The 14,743-nt window shown below is 38.3% G+C and overlaps 1 protein-coding gene across 3 annotated transcripts in view; it reads left to right on the top strand.

Annotated features, from left to right (window-relative positions):
• NFATC3 (nuclear factor of activated T cells 3) overlaps positions 1 to 14,743 on the top strand; it is a 137,920-nt gene that overhangs the window by 111,060 nt on the left and 12,117 nt on the right. The window contains exon 10 of one of the 3 annotated variants that reach the window (XM_047834893.1): positions 13,549 to 13,652. The exons of 1 other annotated variant lie outside the window; for it this stretch is intronic. In XM_047834893.1, coding sequence (XP_047690849.1) covers positions 13,549 to 13,649 — 101 coding nt within the window. In that variant the 3' untranslated portion in view covers positions 13,650 to 13,652. Of the gene's footprint in view, positions 1 to 420; positions 672 to 13,548; positions 13,653 to 14,743 lie in introns of those variants that run through there. One more of the 3 variants, XM_047834894.1, reaches the window with a different exon arrangement.

Below are 14,743 nucleotides of genomic sequence, written 5' to 3'. Positions count from 1 at the left end.
GATGCCTCTGGAATCATGCAAAACAAACCTAATCCTTCTTGTAATAGCCCTTCACATTTGTGAAATCTGATCTCTTTCCCCATCTTAAAAACACTCCAGAAACTTCACCTTTCCCGCACCATCACCACCCTCTGCTTAACCCTGGTGTTTTAATTCCTTTTTGTTATGAAGTATCCAGAGGGGAGCATACTGTAGCCAGCTCAGAGTGTATTGGGACTATCACTTTCCTTGTTCAGAAGTCTTTATTGTATCAATATGGCCTGAGGTCAGGGGATTTTCTTAGCTCCATCTTACTGTTGATTTAGTGAGTCATAAGTAATGCTAAATCACATCCTTTCTGTCCCCACTCCCTACCCCTTGGGTTTTTGCATATGTTGGTTTTGGAACCCAAGACTAAACTTTACAATTATCCTTTTTCAGTTTCATGGAAGTGATTTTGGCCCCTCATATTCCATACTTAGAAGAGTCCATTTCAGCATAGAGTGGCTCTCTCCTCAAAGCATATCTTCGGGGGAATAACAACAGAATACTGATTTTTACCAAGTGATGTTTTCTTTCAAGAAGTCCTCTTGGAAGTTTGTAACATGTACTTACTCAACGAATTCGAACATTGTTCGAGACTCTTGCTACTTCTTTTTTCTTTGCTACCTAAATGTACCATTGCCCCTGCTTGAAAACTCTGCTCTTGGTGTGCCGGGGTGGCTCAGTCGGTTGAGCATCCAACTTTGGCTCAGGTCATGTTCTCATGGTTCATGGGTTCTCGCTCCACCCTTCCCCCACTCCCACTCTCTCAAAAATAAACATTAAAAAAAATACATTTCCTATTTTAAAAAAAGTGTGCTCTCTACACCTATAAAATTATCAGTGAGTTTTTACTCATATATTACGGTTTGTATGTCTGGAGTTGTTATTTTTCCTAAAAATTCCTGTGCATTATAGGGTGTATGTCCCAGTCTTTGGACCAAATGATACATATTAAAACAGTACAGAAATATAGAAATTGTCACAGGTGTGTTTTAAGCATTTTAATTAAGATTATAGTATTGTTAAACTAGACTGTCTTTGACCTTTAAATACAGGCCCATTTAATTTCTGATTGAGCTGAATCCCGTTACAGCTTTCCATTAGAGTCCCTGAATTCCCACTCATCCTCCTTTGTTCACAAACTAAGAGAGCTGCAGCTGCAGCTTTTCAGCAGAGAAGAGGCTCCATGTTAAATATAGCCTGACCTACTGCTGTGGTGAAAACTGACACTGACACTTGCAGGCTCTGTGCAATAACTTGCTGATCCTAAATGTAGGGCAATTACTAACTTGACTGTAAACAGAACTCCAGACATGACCTCAGATACTGCAGTTCAGTATATAAGTGATAAGCAGAAGTGCCTACTTTTGAGTAGCAAGGGAATGATAAACACAAGATTAAGGATGGGGAAAGCAAGAGGCTGGTGTGAGAGCAGAGGTAAATATTGTCAGTGTTCTTTTCTACCTGTTGGATATTAATTTCACTGCTGTTTATTATATTTAAGTAAAATGAAATAAAGCCATACATAGCCAATGGTGAGAATGGGCCACAAATGAGGTATTTAATCACTTTGGAGCACTGAAGCAAAAGGGAGGTAGGATGTACTGAACTTTCTCCTTTAATTTTTTTTTTTAACGTTTATTTGTTTTTGAGACAGAGACAGAGCATGAACAGGGGAGGGTCAGAGAGAGAGGGAGACACAGAATCCAGGGCAGGCTCTAGGCTCCGAGCTGTCAGCACGGATCCCGATGCGGGGCTTGAACTCACAGACTGCGAGATCATGACCTGAGCCGAAGTAGGACGCTTAACTGACTGAGCCACCCAGGTGCCCCTGAACTTTCTCCTTTAACTGGGACTCTGGATAACTCATGAGTCCTTGTGTAGGAAGCATGCATGTACTCCTGAACATCAAACATATTTATGACGAATAATTCCAGAGGTAGGAAAGTTCCATAAATAATGCCCAGGTAGGCTTTGGATAGTGGCTCATACAGAACAGACCATGCTGGGGATTCAGGACCTTAGACATAGCAACTCTTAGACATATGATAAGAAAGTTTAATTTCAGAACCAATGAAGCAACTGCAAGCATTTGAGATCTTTTATTTATTTATTTTTTTCATATTTATTTTTTTTTGAGAGACAGAGACAGAGCATAAGTGGAAGAGGGGCAGAGAGAGAAGGAGACACAGAATCCAAAGCAGGTTCCAGGCTCCGAGAGCTGTCAGCACAGAGCCCGACGCAGGGCTCAAACCCACAAACCGTGAGATCATGACCTTAGCCTAAGTTGGACGCTCAACCGACTGAGCCACCCAGGTGCCCCAGAAAAGATCTTTTATTTCTTATGTCAAGTGTGTCTGTATATCTCCATAGACACAAATTAACTGTACTCCATTCGAACAAAAATTTTTCTTTGAATCAACTTGACACAAATTTGTACATAAACTAGGAAAAACCCAAGAGAGGCTACCACTAAATAACTGGCATATATCACAGCATATCAAAAGACTTCAAAAGGGTGCCTGCCTGGGTGGCTCAGTCAGTTGAGCACCTGACTCTTGATTTCAGCTCATATCATTATCCCAGGGTCATGGGATCTAGCCCCAAGTGGGGCTCTGTGTTGAGTGTGGAGCCTGCTTAAGACTCACTCTCTCCCTCTCTCCCTCCCTCAAACCCCCTCCCTCTGCCCCTCTCCCCTGCTCACACACACACTCTCTCTCTCTCTCTCTCTCAAATAAAAAATAAAAAAGCCTTCAAAAGGAGTTAACTTTAAGAACTATATTTAGGGGTGCCTGGGTGGCTCAGTCGGTTAAGCGTCTGACTTTGGCTCAGGTCATGATCCCACAGTTAGTGGGTTCAAGCCCCGCATCAGGCTCTGTGCTGACAGCTCAGAGCCTGGAGTCTGTTTGAGATTCTGTGTCTCCCTCTCTCTTTGCCCCTCCCCTGTTCACACTCTGTCTCTGTCTCAAGAATAAATAAACATTTAAAAAAAAAACTATATCTAAAAATAATTAATGAGGGACATCTGGGTGGCTCAGTCAAAGTATCTGACTTTGGCTCAAGGGCATGATTTCATGGTTCGTGAGTTCAAGCCCTGCATCGGGCTCTCTGCTGTCAGCACAGAGCCTGCATTAGATCCTCTGTCCTCCTCTCTCTGTGTCCCTCCCCCACTTGGGCTTTCGTTCTTTTTCAAAAATAAATACACTTTAAAAAATGAATTATGGTTACTATTTCTTGATAATCATTTTTTGAGCTCTTTGGTAGTATAGTAGTAGCTCATTAGTTCTTCCCAACAATTTATGAAAAGTGAATTATTAGCTTTATTTTTAGAGATGTGGCTCAGAAAGCTAACTATTTTCCCATTGTTATATGGCCACAAACACTGAGACTGGCATTTGAATCCAAGTCTGCCTGAAATTTAGATTGTCTCAAATGTTCAGTGGTTTCTGAAATAGCTATGATTGATTATAATCTCAACCTTTATAAACACAATAAATAGTAACTCTTGGGGCACCTGGGTGGCTCAGTCAGTTGATCAGTTGAGTGTCTGACTTTGGGTCAAATCATGATCTTGTGGTTTGTGAATTCAAGCCCCACATGGGGTTTGCTGCTGTCAGCACGGAGTCTGCTTCAGATCCTCTGTCCCCCTCTCTCTGCCCCTCCCCCACTTGCACTCCTGTGCACATGCGCTCTCTCTTTCTCTCAAAAATAAACATTCAAAAACAAAAAATTGTAACTTCCTTGTGTCTTCCATGTGTAAGATACAAAACCAGTGTCTAAAAATGTGTTATGTTTTAAAATTTATATCTTGTTTTTGAGTTCCTTTGGAGATGGATCATTCACAAAGAGAAAAATATTTTAAGTGAAAGAAATAATTTTAGGCTGACCAGTTCAGCTTTTTATGGTTTGGTGGGAATTGATAGTTCTGTGGCTTTGTGTGACAGGGTTAACCTCTTGCCATGGATCTTAGCTTTTGATAAAACATAGATTAAATATACTCAAACAGCTTTTCTCTGTTTGAAGATATCTGATTTTAAAAAGGTTTTTTTTGTTTGTTTGTTTGTTTTTTGTTTTTTGTTTTTTTTACATTACCTACCGTTAGCCTGTCTATCTGGTCAGGAAGAAAAGTATGAAACTCTTTAAGTTCTGGTGGAAGATAGGATAGGGTTGAGAGTGTTGGGTACAGGCAATCTAGCTTTACATCTATAAGAATCATAATAAATTAAGTCCCTTATAATCATATTGTGTATTTAAAAGCATCTGTAGATGGTTTTATGTAGAATGGGAGTTTTAGGGTACCTGGGTGGCTCAGTCGTTAAGCATCTGACTTTGGCTTTGGTCACGATGTCACAGTTCATGAGTTCGAATCCCACATTGGGTGAGCATGAGCCCCGCTTCGGGTGAGCTCAAGTCCCACATCATGTGAACACAACCCCGTGAGCCCTGCTTCTCTCTCTCTCTCTCTCTCTCTGCCCCTTCCTCACTTGGGCGCATTCTCTCTCTCTCTCTGTCTGTCTCTCTCTCTCTCTCTCTCTCTCTCTCAAAAAAAAAAAAAATGCTAAAGGTACTACAAAGTACATAGTGAAAATTCTCTCTCCTAGGTACCTAATTGTCCTCTGTATGGACAGTTGGGTTACCAATTGCTTGGCTGTCATCAAAGGGGTATTTTATGCATTCGTAAGCAATTGTGTACATTTTTTCCTTATTTTTACTAGTATAGTATGTATATTGTTCAGCATTTTGCTTTTCCTATATGTTGACTCTTGGACATTTTTCAGAACTGTACTTTTATCTATTTAATAAGTATAATAAATAATTTTTTACAAATTTCATTTCTTACCTTTTTATAGACATCTGTGTATGTTTGTATATATGATAAATTCCTAGAAGTGTTTTGAGAAAGATTGCCAGGTTGTCTTTCATAAAAATTTTACCAATTTATAGGGCACCTAGGTGGCTCAGTTGGTTAAGCGTCCAACTCTTGGTTTCGGCTCAGGTCATGATCTCACAGTTTCGTGAGTTCAAGCCCTGAGTCAGGCTCTGTGCTGGCAGCATGGAGCCTGCTTGGGATTCTCTTTCCCTCTCTCTTTCTGTTCCTTCCCCACTTGCACTGTCTTTGTCTCTCTCAGATAAATAAAACTTTAAAAAAAATGTGGCACGTCACTTAAAAAAATTTTTTTTACATTGCCACTGTCATTGTAAGAGAGTATCTTCACCAGCACATTCTGCTGTCAGACATCTTATTTGCCAGTGGGATAAGTGGAAAATAGTTTCTTGATACAGTTTTTTTTTTAGTTTATTTTGAGTAAGAGAGAGCGCGCATACAAGTGTGCACAAGTGGGGGAGGGGCAGAGAGCGAGGGAGAGTTAGACTCCTAAGCAGGCTCTGTGCAGAGCCTGATGTGGGGCTCGATCTCACCAACTGTGAGATAGTGGCCTGAGCCAAAATTGAGAGTCGGATGTTACCCCACTAAGCCACCCTGGTACCTGCTTCTCAGTATAATTTTAGTTTACACTTCATTTAGGAGTAAGATTTGTGTACCTTCTCATGTGCTTAAGAGAAAATCTTTGTCACAAATCTGTGATCTCTGATAGTATTTATTTACTTTTCTATTTGATTATTAATCCTTTCTTACTCACTTATAGAATATAGAAGCTCTTTATGTCTTAGGTTCCTTACCTCATTGAGCTAGGAGTTGACAAAAGTTTTTCCCCAAGGTAACATGAGTTCTTTACATAAAGAATTTTTTTTGCATTTATATAACTTATAAATCATTTGTCTCCCATAGCTTCTATGATGTTGTAAATCTTTAATTGATCAGGAATTTATTTTGGTGGAATGTCTGAGAAATTGATCCTTGTTAGAAAAAAGACTGTAGGGAAGCAAGGGCAGCAACAAGGAGGCCAGGTAAAATGCTGTTGTAGTAATCTAGGCCAGAAATAATGTTTTAGACTGGTGGTAAAATAAGGGGTCTTCAAATGGTCTGATTTTGGATGCATTTTAAAGACAAAGCCAATAGCATTTCCTGACAGATTCCATATAAAGTATGAGAGAAAAAGTTAAAGATGATACCAAGGGTTGTTTTGTTTTGTTTTGTTTCTGAGAAACTGGAAAGATGGAGTTGCCATCACCTGGTATGGGGAAGGCTATAGATGAAGCAAGCTTTGGAGAAAGATCAGGTGTTCAGTTTTGGTTGTGTTGCGTTTAAGATACTTGTTGAACATTCAAGTAGAGAAATCAAGTACTCAGTTGGATGAATGAGCCTAGAGTTTGGAAGTGAGTTTTAGACTAAAGATACAAATTTGAGAGTTGAGGGCATGCAGATGGTATTTGAAGCCATGACACTAGATGAGGTCACTAAGTGATAAGTTACTTGTCTTGCTTTTATCAATCTAAGTATATTATAATTGTGTTTCTTTATAATGTTGTAGAGTGACTGCACATACCTTTCAGGAGATTCTACCTTCTTTGAGTAAATAAGTAAACAGATTCACAGAGATTAAATGACTTCCTTTGAGTCACCATTACTGTAAAGGATGAAACTAGCGTTCCAAAGCCTTTATTTTTACATGCCCACCAGGCCATGGCCTTGTTTGTATAAACCAGAAATGTCTATATATTGATTAGGTGGGTAAAGAAAGCAGCTTAGTCAAGTGGAGAGGCAGCTTGGACAAGTAGGAAATTTTGCTCATCTTTCCACAAACATATTTCAGGATTTGTAAATATTTATTTATTTAATGTTTATTTATTTTTGAGAGAGAGAGTGCATGTGAGCAGGGGAGAAGCAGAGAGCAAGGAAGACAGAGGATCCCGATGCAGGCTGTCCACTCACATCAGAGAACCCGATGTGCGACTTGAACTCACGAACTGTGAGATCATAACCTGAGCTGAAGTCAGATGCTTAACCCAGGCACCCCAGGATTTGTAAATAGTTAACTTGTTAAAACTTTGAGATGAAAAGGAAGAAATTCTGTATTCCAGATTTTAAAATGGTAAGAGGAAGTTACATCTGTCAGGTCTTGCTTTGAGTTAATGGTTAGAGCTGTGAAAACCTAATTCAGTCTTTTCATACAGTGTTTTCCTATGAGAAAACCCAAGATTTGTGTTTGAAATTTTTTTTAATGTGGTAAACTGTACATAACCAAAAATTTAGCATTTTAAGTGTACAGGTCGGTAGCATTAAGTACGTTCACAGTATGATGGAACTGTCACCACTATCTTGAGAACTTTTGCCTCACTCTAAACAACAGTTCTGTACCCATTAAGCAGTTCTCCCCACCTCTCATTCTCCCCACCTCCAGCCTGTGGTAACTTCTACTTTCTGTTTCTATGACTTTACCTGCTCAAGGTATCTCATGTAAATAGTGGAATCATACAACTTTTGTCCTTTTAATGTTTGGCTTATTTCACTTGGCATAATGTATCCACAGTTCAGCCATGTTGTAAGCATATATCAGAATTTCTTTCCTTTTTATGAATAAATAATATTAACATTTTATGTATAATCACATACGTTTATCCACTCATCTGTTGAAAGACATTCGTCTCTACCTTTTGACTGTTGTGAATAACTCTGCTGTGAACATTGGTGTGCAAGTATCTCTTTGAATCTCTTTTCAATTCTTTTGGGTACTTAGGAGTGGAATTGTTGGGTTATATGGAAATTCTTTGTTCAACTTTTTGAGAAATTGGTGTTTTTCCCACAGTGGTTGCACCATTTTACATTTACAGTGTATTGAGGGTTCGAATTGCTCTACATCCTTGCCAGCACTTACTAATTTCCGTTTTAAAATAATAATAGCCATACTGAATGGATATTAAGTGGTATCTCTTTCTGATTTTGATTTGCATTTCCCTAGTAACTAATGATGCTAGGCACCTTTTCATAAGCTTTTCTTTCTTTCTTTCTTTCTTTCTTTCTTTCTTTCTTTCTTTCTTTCTTCTTTTTTTTCCTTCTCATGGTCTTTTCTTGTTTAACCATTTCTATTTGTTCTCTGGGAAAACAGTCAAATCTCATTTTCTCATTGTTTTTTTGTTGTTGAGTTGTAGGAGTTCTTGATACATTTTGGATACTCATCTCTTACTTGATGTATTATTTACAAAAATTTTCTCCCACTCTTTGCGCTCTCTCTTCACTCTCTTTTTATTTTTTTTAAGATTTTAAAAAAAATTTTTAATCTCTACACCTAGTTTGGGGCTTGAACTCACAACCCAGAGATCAAGAGCCACACTGTGCTCTACTGACTAAGCCAACTAAGTGCCCCTCTCTCTACTCATGATAGTGTCCTTTGAGGTTTTTAATTTTGATGAAGTCCTTGTAATCTATGTTTTCTTTTATTGCCAGTGCTTTTAGAGTTCTATTTAAATTTCCAGGGTCATGAAGATTTATTTACCCCATGTTTTCTTCTTCTAAGAGTTTTATAATTTTATTATTATTTTAAAAAAATTATTACTTTAATAATTATAAGTATTTATTGTTTTATTATATATTTTATTATTATTTTATTATATATTTTATTTTTAAATTTATTATTATATATTTTATTATTTTTTTTTATTATTTATTATTTTAATGATCCGGATGCAATGTTTAAAAAATTTTTTAATGTTTGAGAGACAGCATGTGAGCAGGGGAGGGGCAGAGAGAGAGAGAGAGAGAGAGAGAGAGAAGGAGAGAGAATTTCAAGCATGCTCCACACTGTCAGTGGAGAAGCCAAGGTGGGGCTCAATCTCATGAACCATGAGATCATGACTTGAGCTGAAATCAAGTCGGACCCTCAACCAGCTGAGCCACCCGGATGCCCCAAAAGTTTTATATTAGCTCTTAAGTCTCTGATCTATTTTGAGTTAACTTTGTATATGGAGTGAAATAGGAGTCCAGCTTCCATTCTTTTACATGTGGATATCCAGTGGAAACATGTATTGTGTGTTAAAAAGACTGCCTTTTCCCCATTGAATGTTTGAAAATGAATTGAGTATATATTGTGAGGATTTGTTTCTGGCCTCTCTGTTCCTCTGGTGTGTACATATGTCCTTATGCCAGTATCATGTTGTTTTGATTACTGTACCTTTGTAGTAAGTTTTGAAATCAGGAAATGAGACCCTTCTATCTTTGTTCTTATTTTCAAAACTGTTTTGGCTCTTCTTGGTTCTTTGAGATTCCATATGAATTTCTGGATTGGTTTTTCTATTTCTGTAAAGATGGTATTGTGATTTTGTTAGGAATTGCTAACAAATTGAATCTGTACTTGGAACAACAAATTGAATCTGAATATTGGGTAATATTATCATCTTAAAAATATTAGTCTCCCAATCCACGAACATGGGATGTTTTCCAGTTATTTAGAAACCTTAATTTCTTCCACCAATGTTTAGTTTTCAGTGTACAAATCCTATTCCTCCTTGGGTAATTCCTAAATATTTTATTCTTTTTGATGTTATTGTAAATGGAATTGATTTTTAAATTTCCTTCTTGGTTGTTCATTGAAAGTGTATAGAATACAACTCAATATTGTCTGTTGATTTTATATCCTGTAACTACTGACTTAGTTTATTAATGCTAATATTTTTTATATGTTGATTCTTTCAAGTTTTCTATGTGTAAGATCACGTCTTACCTCTTCCTTTCCAATTTGTATGCCTTTAAAAAATTTCTTTAGCCTAATTGCTCTGGCTGGAAATTCTAGTATTGTTTTGAATTGAAGTGGCAAAAGTGGACATCCTTATCATGTTCTTAATCTCAGGGAAAAAACTTTCAGTCTTTCACCACTGAGTATGATGTGTCATGTATGGCCTTTTTATCATGTGGAGGAAATTCCCTTCTAATCCTAGTTTATTGGGTATTTTTTTATCTTGAAAGTGAATTGAATTTTGTTAGATGCTTCTTCTGTGTCAATTGAAATCATCTGTAATGTTTTATCCTTCATTCTAATACGTAGTAAATTACATTTGTTGCCTTGCATATCCTGAACCATCTTTGCATTCTGAGAATAAATCTCACTTGGCCTTGATGTATAGTACTTTTTTTTTTTTTTAATTTATATCCAAATTAGTTAGTATATAGTTTAGCAATGATTTCAGGAGCAGATTCCTTAATGCCCCTTGCCCACCCCCCCTCCCACAACTCCTCTAGTAACCGTCTGTTTGTTCTCCATATTTAAGAGTCTCTTCTGTTTTGTCCCCTCCCTGTTTTTATATTATTTTTGCTTCCCTTCCCTTATGTTCATCTGTTCTGTGTCTTAAAGTCCTCATATGAATGAAGTGGTAGGATATTTGTCTTTCTCTGTCTGACTAATTTTGCTTAGCATAAGACCCTCTAGTTCCATCCACGTAGTTGCAAACGGCAAGATTTCATCCTTTTTGATAGCTGAGTAATACTCCATTATATATATACCACATCTTCTTTATCCATTCATCCATCGATGGGACATTTGGGCTCCTTCCATACTTTGGCTATTGTTGATAGTGCTGCTATTGACATTGGGGTGCATGTGTCCCTTGGAAACAGCATACCTGTATCCCTTGGATAAATACTTAGTAGTGCAGTTGCTGGGTCGTAGGGTAGTTCTTTTTTTAAGTTTTTGAGGAACCTCCATACTGTTTTCCAGAGTGGCTATACCAGCTTGTATTCCCACCAGGAATGCAAGAGATCCTCTTTCTCCGCATCCTCGCCAACATCTGTTGTTGACTGAGTTGTTAATGTTAGCTTTTCTGACAGGTGTGAGGTGGTATTTCATGTGGTTTCGATTTGTATTTCCCTGATGATGAGTGATGTTGAGCATTTTTTCATGTGTTGGTTGGCCATCTGGATGTTTTTTTTGGAAAAGTGTCTATTCATGTCTTTCGCCCATTTCTTCACTGGATTATTTGTTTTGTGGGCGTTGAGTTTGATAAGTTCTTTATAGATTTTGGATACTAACCCTTTATCTGATAGGTCGTTTGCACGTATCTTCTCCCATTCTGTCGGTTGCCTTTTAGTTTTGCTGATTGTTTCCTTTGCTGTGCAGAAGCTTTTTATTTTGGTGAGGTCCCAATAGTTCATTTTTGCTATGTACTTTTAATATACTACTGAATTCGGTTTGTTAGTATTTGTTGAGGAGTTTTGCATCTGTATTCATAGGGTGCATTGTGTAGTTTTCTTTACTTGTAGTGTCTTTGTCTAGCTTTGGCATCAGTAATGTTGACCTTGGAATGAGTAGGAAGTATTCCCTCTTCTTTAATCTTTTGGAAGAGTTTAAGAGAGGATTGATGCTAATTCTTCTTCAAGAGTTTTGTCAAAGTTTTTGTGATAGGAAAAAACGAAATCGGGTATTTTTTGAATCTGTCAACAATGTTTCAAGAAATAGAAAGCTGTCTTAAGGACAGCTTTCCATAAGCACAGTATGAAACTACCATTGCATAAACCAACTCATAGAAGTCACTAGGATCTGTTGGCCTCTTAGGTTTGTTCCTGGGCTTCTTTCTTCTTATTTATGTGCTACTGTACCTTGAATTACATGGTCTATACCTTCATGTCTGTTTTGGAGGATTCAGTTGTGGAAATTGGGCATCCACAGAAAGGAGACTTTTGACTATACATATTCAGTCTCTAAAATACTTCACATGGGGCGCTTGGGTGGATTTTGGCTCGGGTCATGATCTCACAGTTTGTAAGTTTGAGCCCTGCATCACTCCCTCTGCTGCCAGCACAGAGCTGCTTCGGATCCTCTAACTCCCTTTCTGCCTCTTCCCTGTGTTCTCTCTCTCTCTCTCTCTCTCTCTCTCTCTCTCTCTCTCTCTCAAAAATAAACATTTTAAAAAATAAATAAAATATTTCACATATACTGTAATCCTTAAATCCCCTTTGAAAACTTGGTGAATCATCTCAAGTTTAGTAATAAGCTTAGGAAAATTTTGCCTGTAAACACGAAGAATTTCTGGCTTTTGTGTTTTGTTTTGACTTCTTAATTAAGGCTGCATTTTGCACAGATTGCCTCCTCCTTTATTTTACCTCCTTTATCAACCTAAGACAAGGGTATTGATTATTATTCACAGAGACTATATACAGATTCTCCTCTGCTAAGATAAAATAAGCATTCTTCTAGCGTCTAAAAGGTTAGGTGCTTTTGCTTGAGGTTGAGCAAACAAAGGCTAAAAATAAATCCTTAGAGGCCAAAGGAAGAGGCTTCTCATCCCTTGTGTTGGGGCTCTCTAACTGGCCATCTGAATGTGTCAGCCATTATCACAAAACTGACCAGTGGTGACTCTTCTTGACTACAGTGACTTTTAAACATTTTGGATAGCTTCCTACAATAAGACGTAAGTTTGGGGCACCTGGGTGGCTCAGTCATTTGAGTGTCTGACTTCAGCTCAGGTCATGATCTCACAATTCATGAGTTCGAGCCCCACGTCAGGCTTGGTGCCGTCAGAGCAGAGCCCACTTCAGATCCTCTGTCCTCTCTCTCTGCCCTTCCCCTGCTCATGCTCTCTCTCTCAAAAATAAACATTAAAAAAGTAAGTTTTATAGCATGACCTAGTACGTAACAAACAAAAATATATATACAACTAACATGAAAGTCTCAAAGGCCAGTTATTTTTTTAAATTCTTTTTAATGTTTATTTATTTTTGAGAGAGAGAGAGGGGGGCAGAGCACAAGCAGGGGAGAGACAGAGGGAGGGAGACAGAATCTGAAGCAGGCTCCAGGCTGTTAGCACAGAGCCCAGCATGGGGCTCAAACCCACAAGCCATGAGATCATGACCTGGGCCAAAGTTTGATGCTTAACCAACTGAACCACCCAGGTGCCCCTCAAAGGCCAGTTCTTAACTCTTATTAAAGAAGATGCAGCCTACTATGGTCTGTTTTGTTCTATTTCTTTTTAAAAAGATACTGATCTCAACTTGCTGAATTGATTTCATAATCTTGCAAATAAATGTGCACTTTAGTTTAAAAAATATTCCTCCATGACCCCTAAATTTACCTGTGCATGAAGTTTTCAGGGCTTCTGCCCTTACACATTTTGATTCTGTGGCCTAAAGTGGAACCCAGGAGTTTCTGTTTTTATTAAGTGATAATTTTGATGTAGCCTTGGGCAAGTTATTTGGGAACTACTAATATCCAATATAATATAAACTATTTTGTTTAAAACTAAGTATGTCATATAAAATTGCAGAAAATGGGGCACCTGGCTTACTCATTCGGTAGAGTATGTGACTCTTCATCTTGGGGTCATGATTTCAAGACCCATGTTGGAGGTAGAGTTTGCTTAAAAAATAAATAAATAAAAATAAAATTGCTGAAACCATCATCATGACCTTTAAAATTATTGCCCTTTTAATTTTAGGAAATCAATCAGCCATTACCTAAATTCTCTAGACTCCAATATTCATATTATCTAACGTAATTTGGTGAGCCATTTTATGTAGTGATTGACAGACAAAGGATGATTAAATTCCTCTATCATAGAGAAAACAGGCTGGGCATGTAGTAGATTAAGTTACTTTCTGGTTTGTTCCATTCAGTAGTGATGTTGTCTTCTTTGACACAGACCAGTTTATGTCTGACTTGGAACACCAGCCATCAGGTTCAGCAGAGAAATGGCCTAACCACAGTGAGCTCTCATGTCCAGCTCCTTTCTGGAGAATCTAGAGGGTGAGTGTTGATTGAAATGTGTCATTGTTTTTATACCCAAGTCTGGTATTTGCATGCAGTGGCTGGATTTGCATGTGCTACAGAGGATGGGGTATACATGGGCATCTTGGTAGGTCCACTCATTATCTTTGGAGCTACACTTTGACTGCAAGACTCTGCTTTTTATTTAAAAAAAAACCTTTTTTTAACGTTTATTTATTTATTTTAAGAGAAAGAGTGAGAACTTGTGTAAGTGGGGGAGGGGCTGAGAGGGAGAGAGAATCCCAAGCAGGCTCTACGCTGTCAGGGCAGAGCCCGATCCCAGGAACTGTGAGATCATGACCTGAGCCAAAATCAAGAGTCAGATGCTTAACTGACTGAGCCACCCAGGGCCCCAAGACTCTGCTTTTTATTTATTTATTTAATTTATTTTTGAGAGAGAGAACGTGAGCTGGGGAAGGGCAGAGAGAGAAGGGTACTGAGGATCCAAAGCAAGGTCCATGCTGACAGCAATGAGCCTGATGGAAGGCCTGAACCCATGAACCATGAGATAATGACCTGAGCCGAAGTTGGAGGCTCAACTGACCCACCCAGGCACCCCAAAACTACTTTATAAATCGAACCATATTCAGGCTTGTACTCTAGTACTTATGAATTTAATCTGGTTTGAGTAGAAAGCAAGTGTTTAACTGAATTTATTAAATCAAAGCAGAGAAGCCCATCTGTAAGAATTCTATGGCTTGGGGGTGCCTAGGTGCCTCAGTTGGTTAAGCATCTGACTCTTGATTTCAGTTCAGGTCATAATCTCACAGTTCATGAAATCGAAGCCAGCATTAGGCTCTGTGCTGACAGTGCAGAGCCTGCTTGGGATTCTCTCTTTCTCCCTCTTTCTCCACCTCTCTTTCTCTTTCAAAATAAGTAAATAAACTTTAAAAAAATTCTATGGCTTGGGTGCTGAGTAAACTTGGTTGTCAGTCAAGTGTATAAGTCTGCTCATCTCTGGTCAATCAAGTACTCTTAAGTTTTGACGTGAGACAGTTTGGAATGAAAATAAAGCAGGACATTTTATCCATGTGCCAGAGGAAACCTGGATCCTTTACCCTTGAGCCTCC

The sequence above is a fragment of the Prionailurus viverrinus genome, chromosome E2, assembly GCF_022837055.1.
Source record: "Prionailurus viverrinus isolate Anna chromosome E2, UM_Priviv_1.0, whole genome shotgun sequence".
Lineage (NCBI taxonomy): Eukaryota > Metazoa > Chordata > Mammalia > Carnivora > Felidae > Prionailurus > Prionailurus viverrinus.
This window is presented reverse-complemented; position numbering and strand designations above follow the sequence as displayed.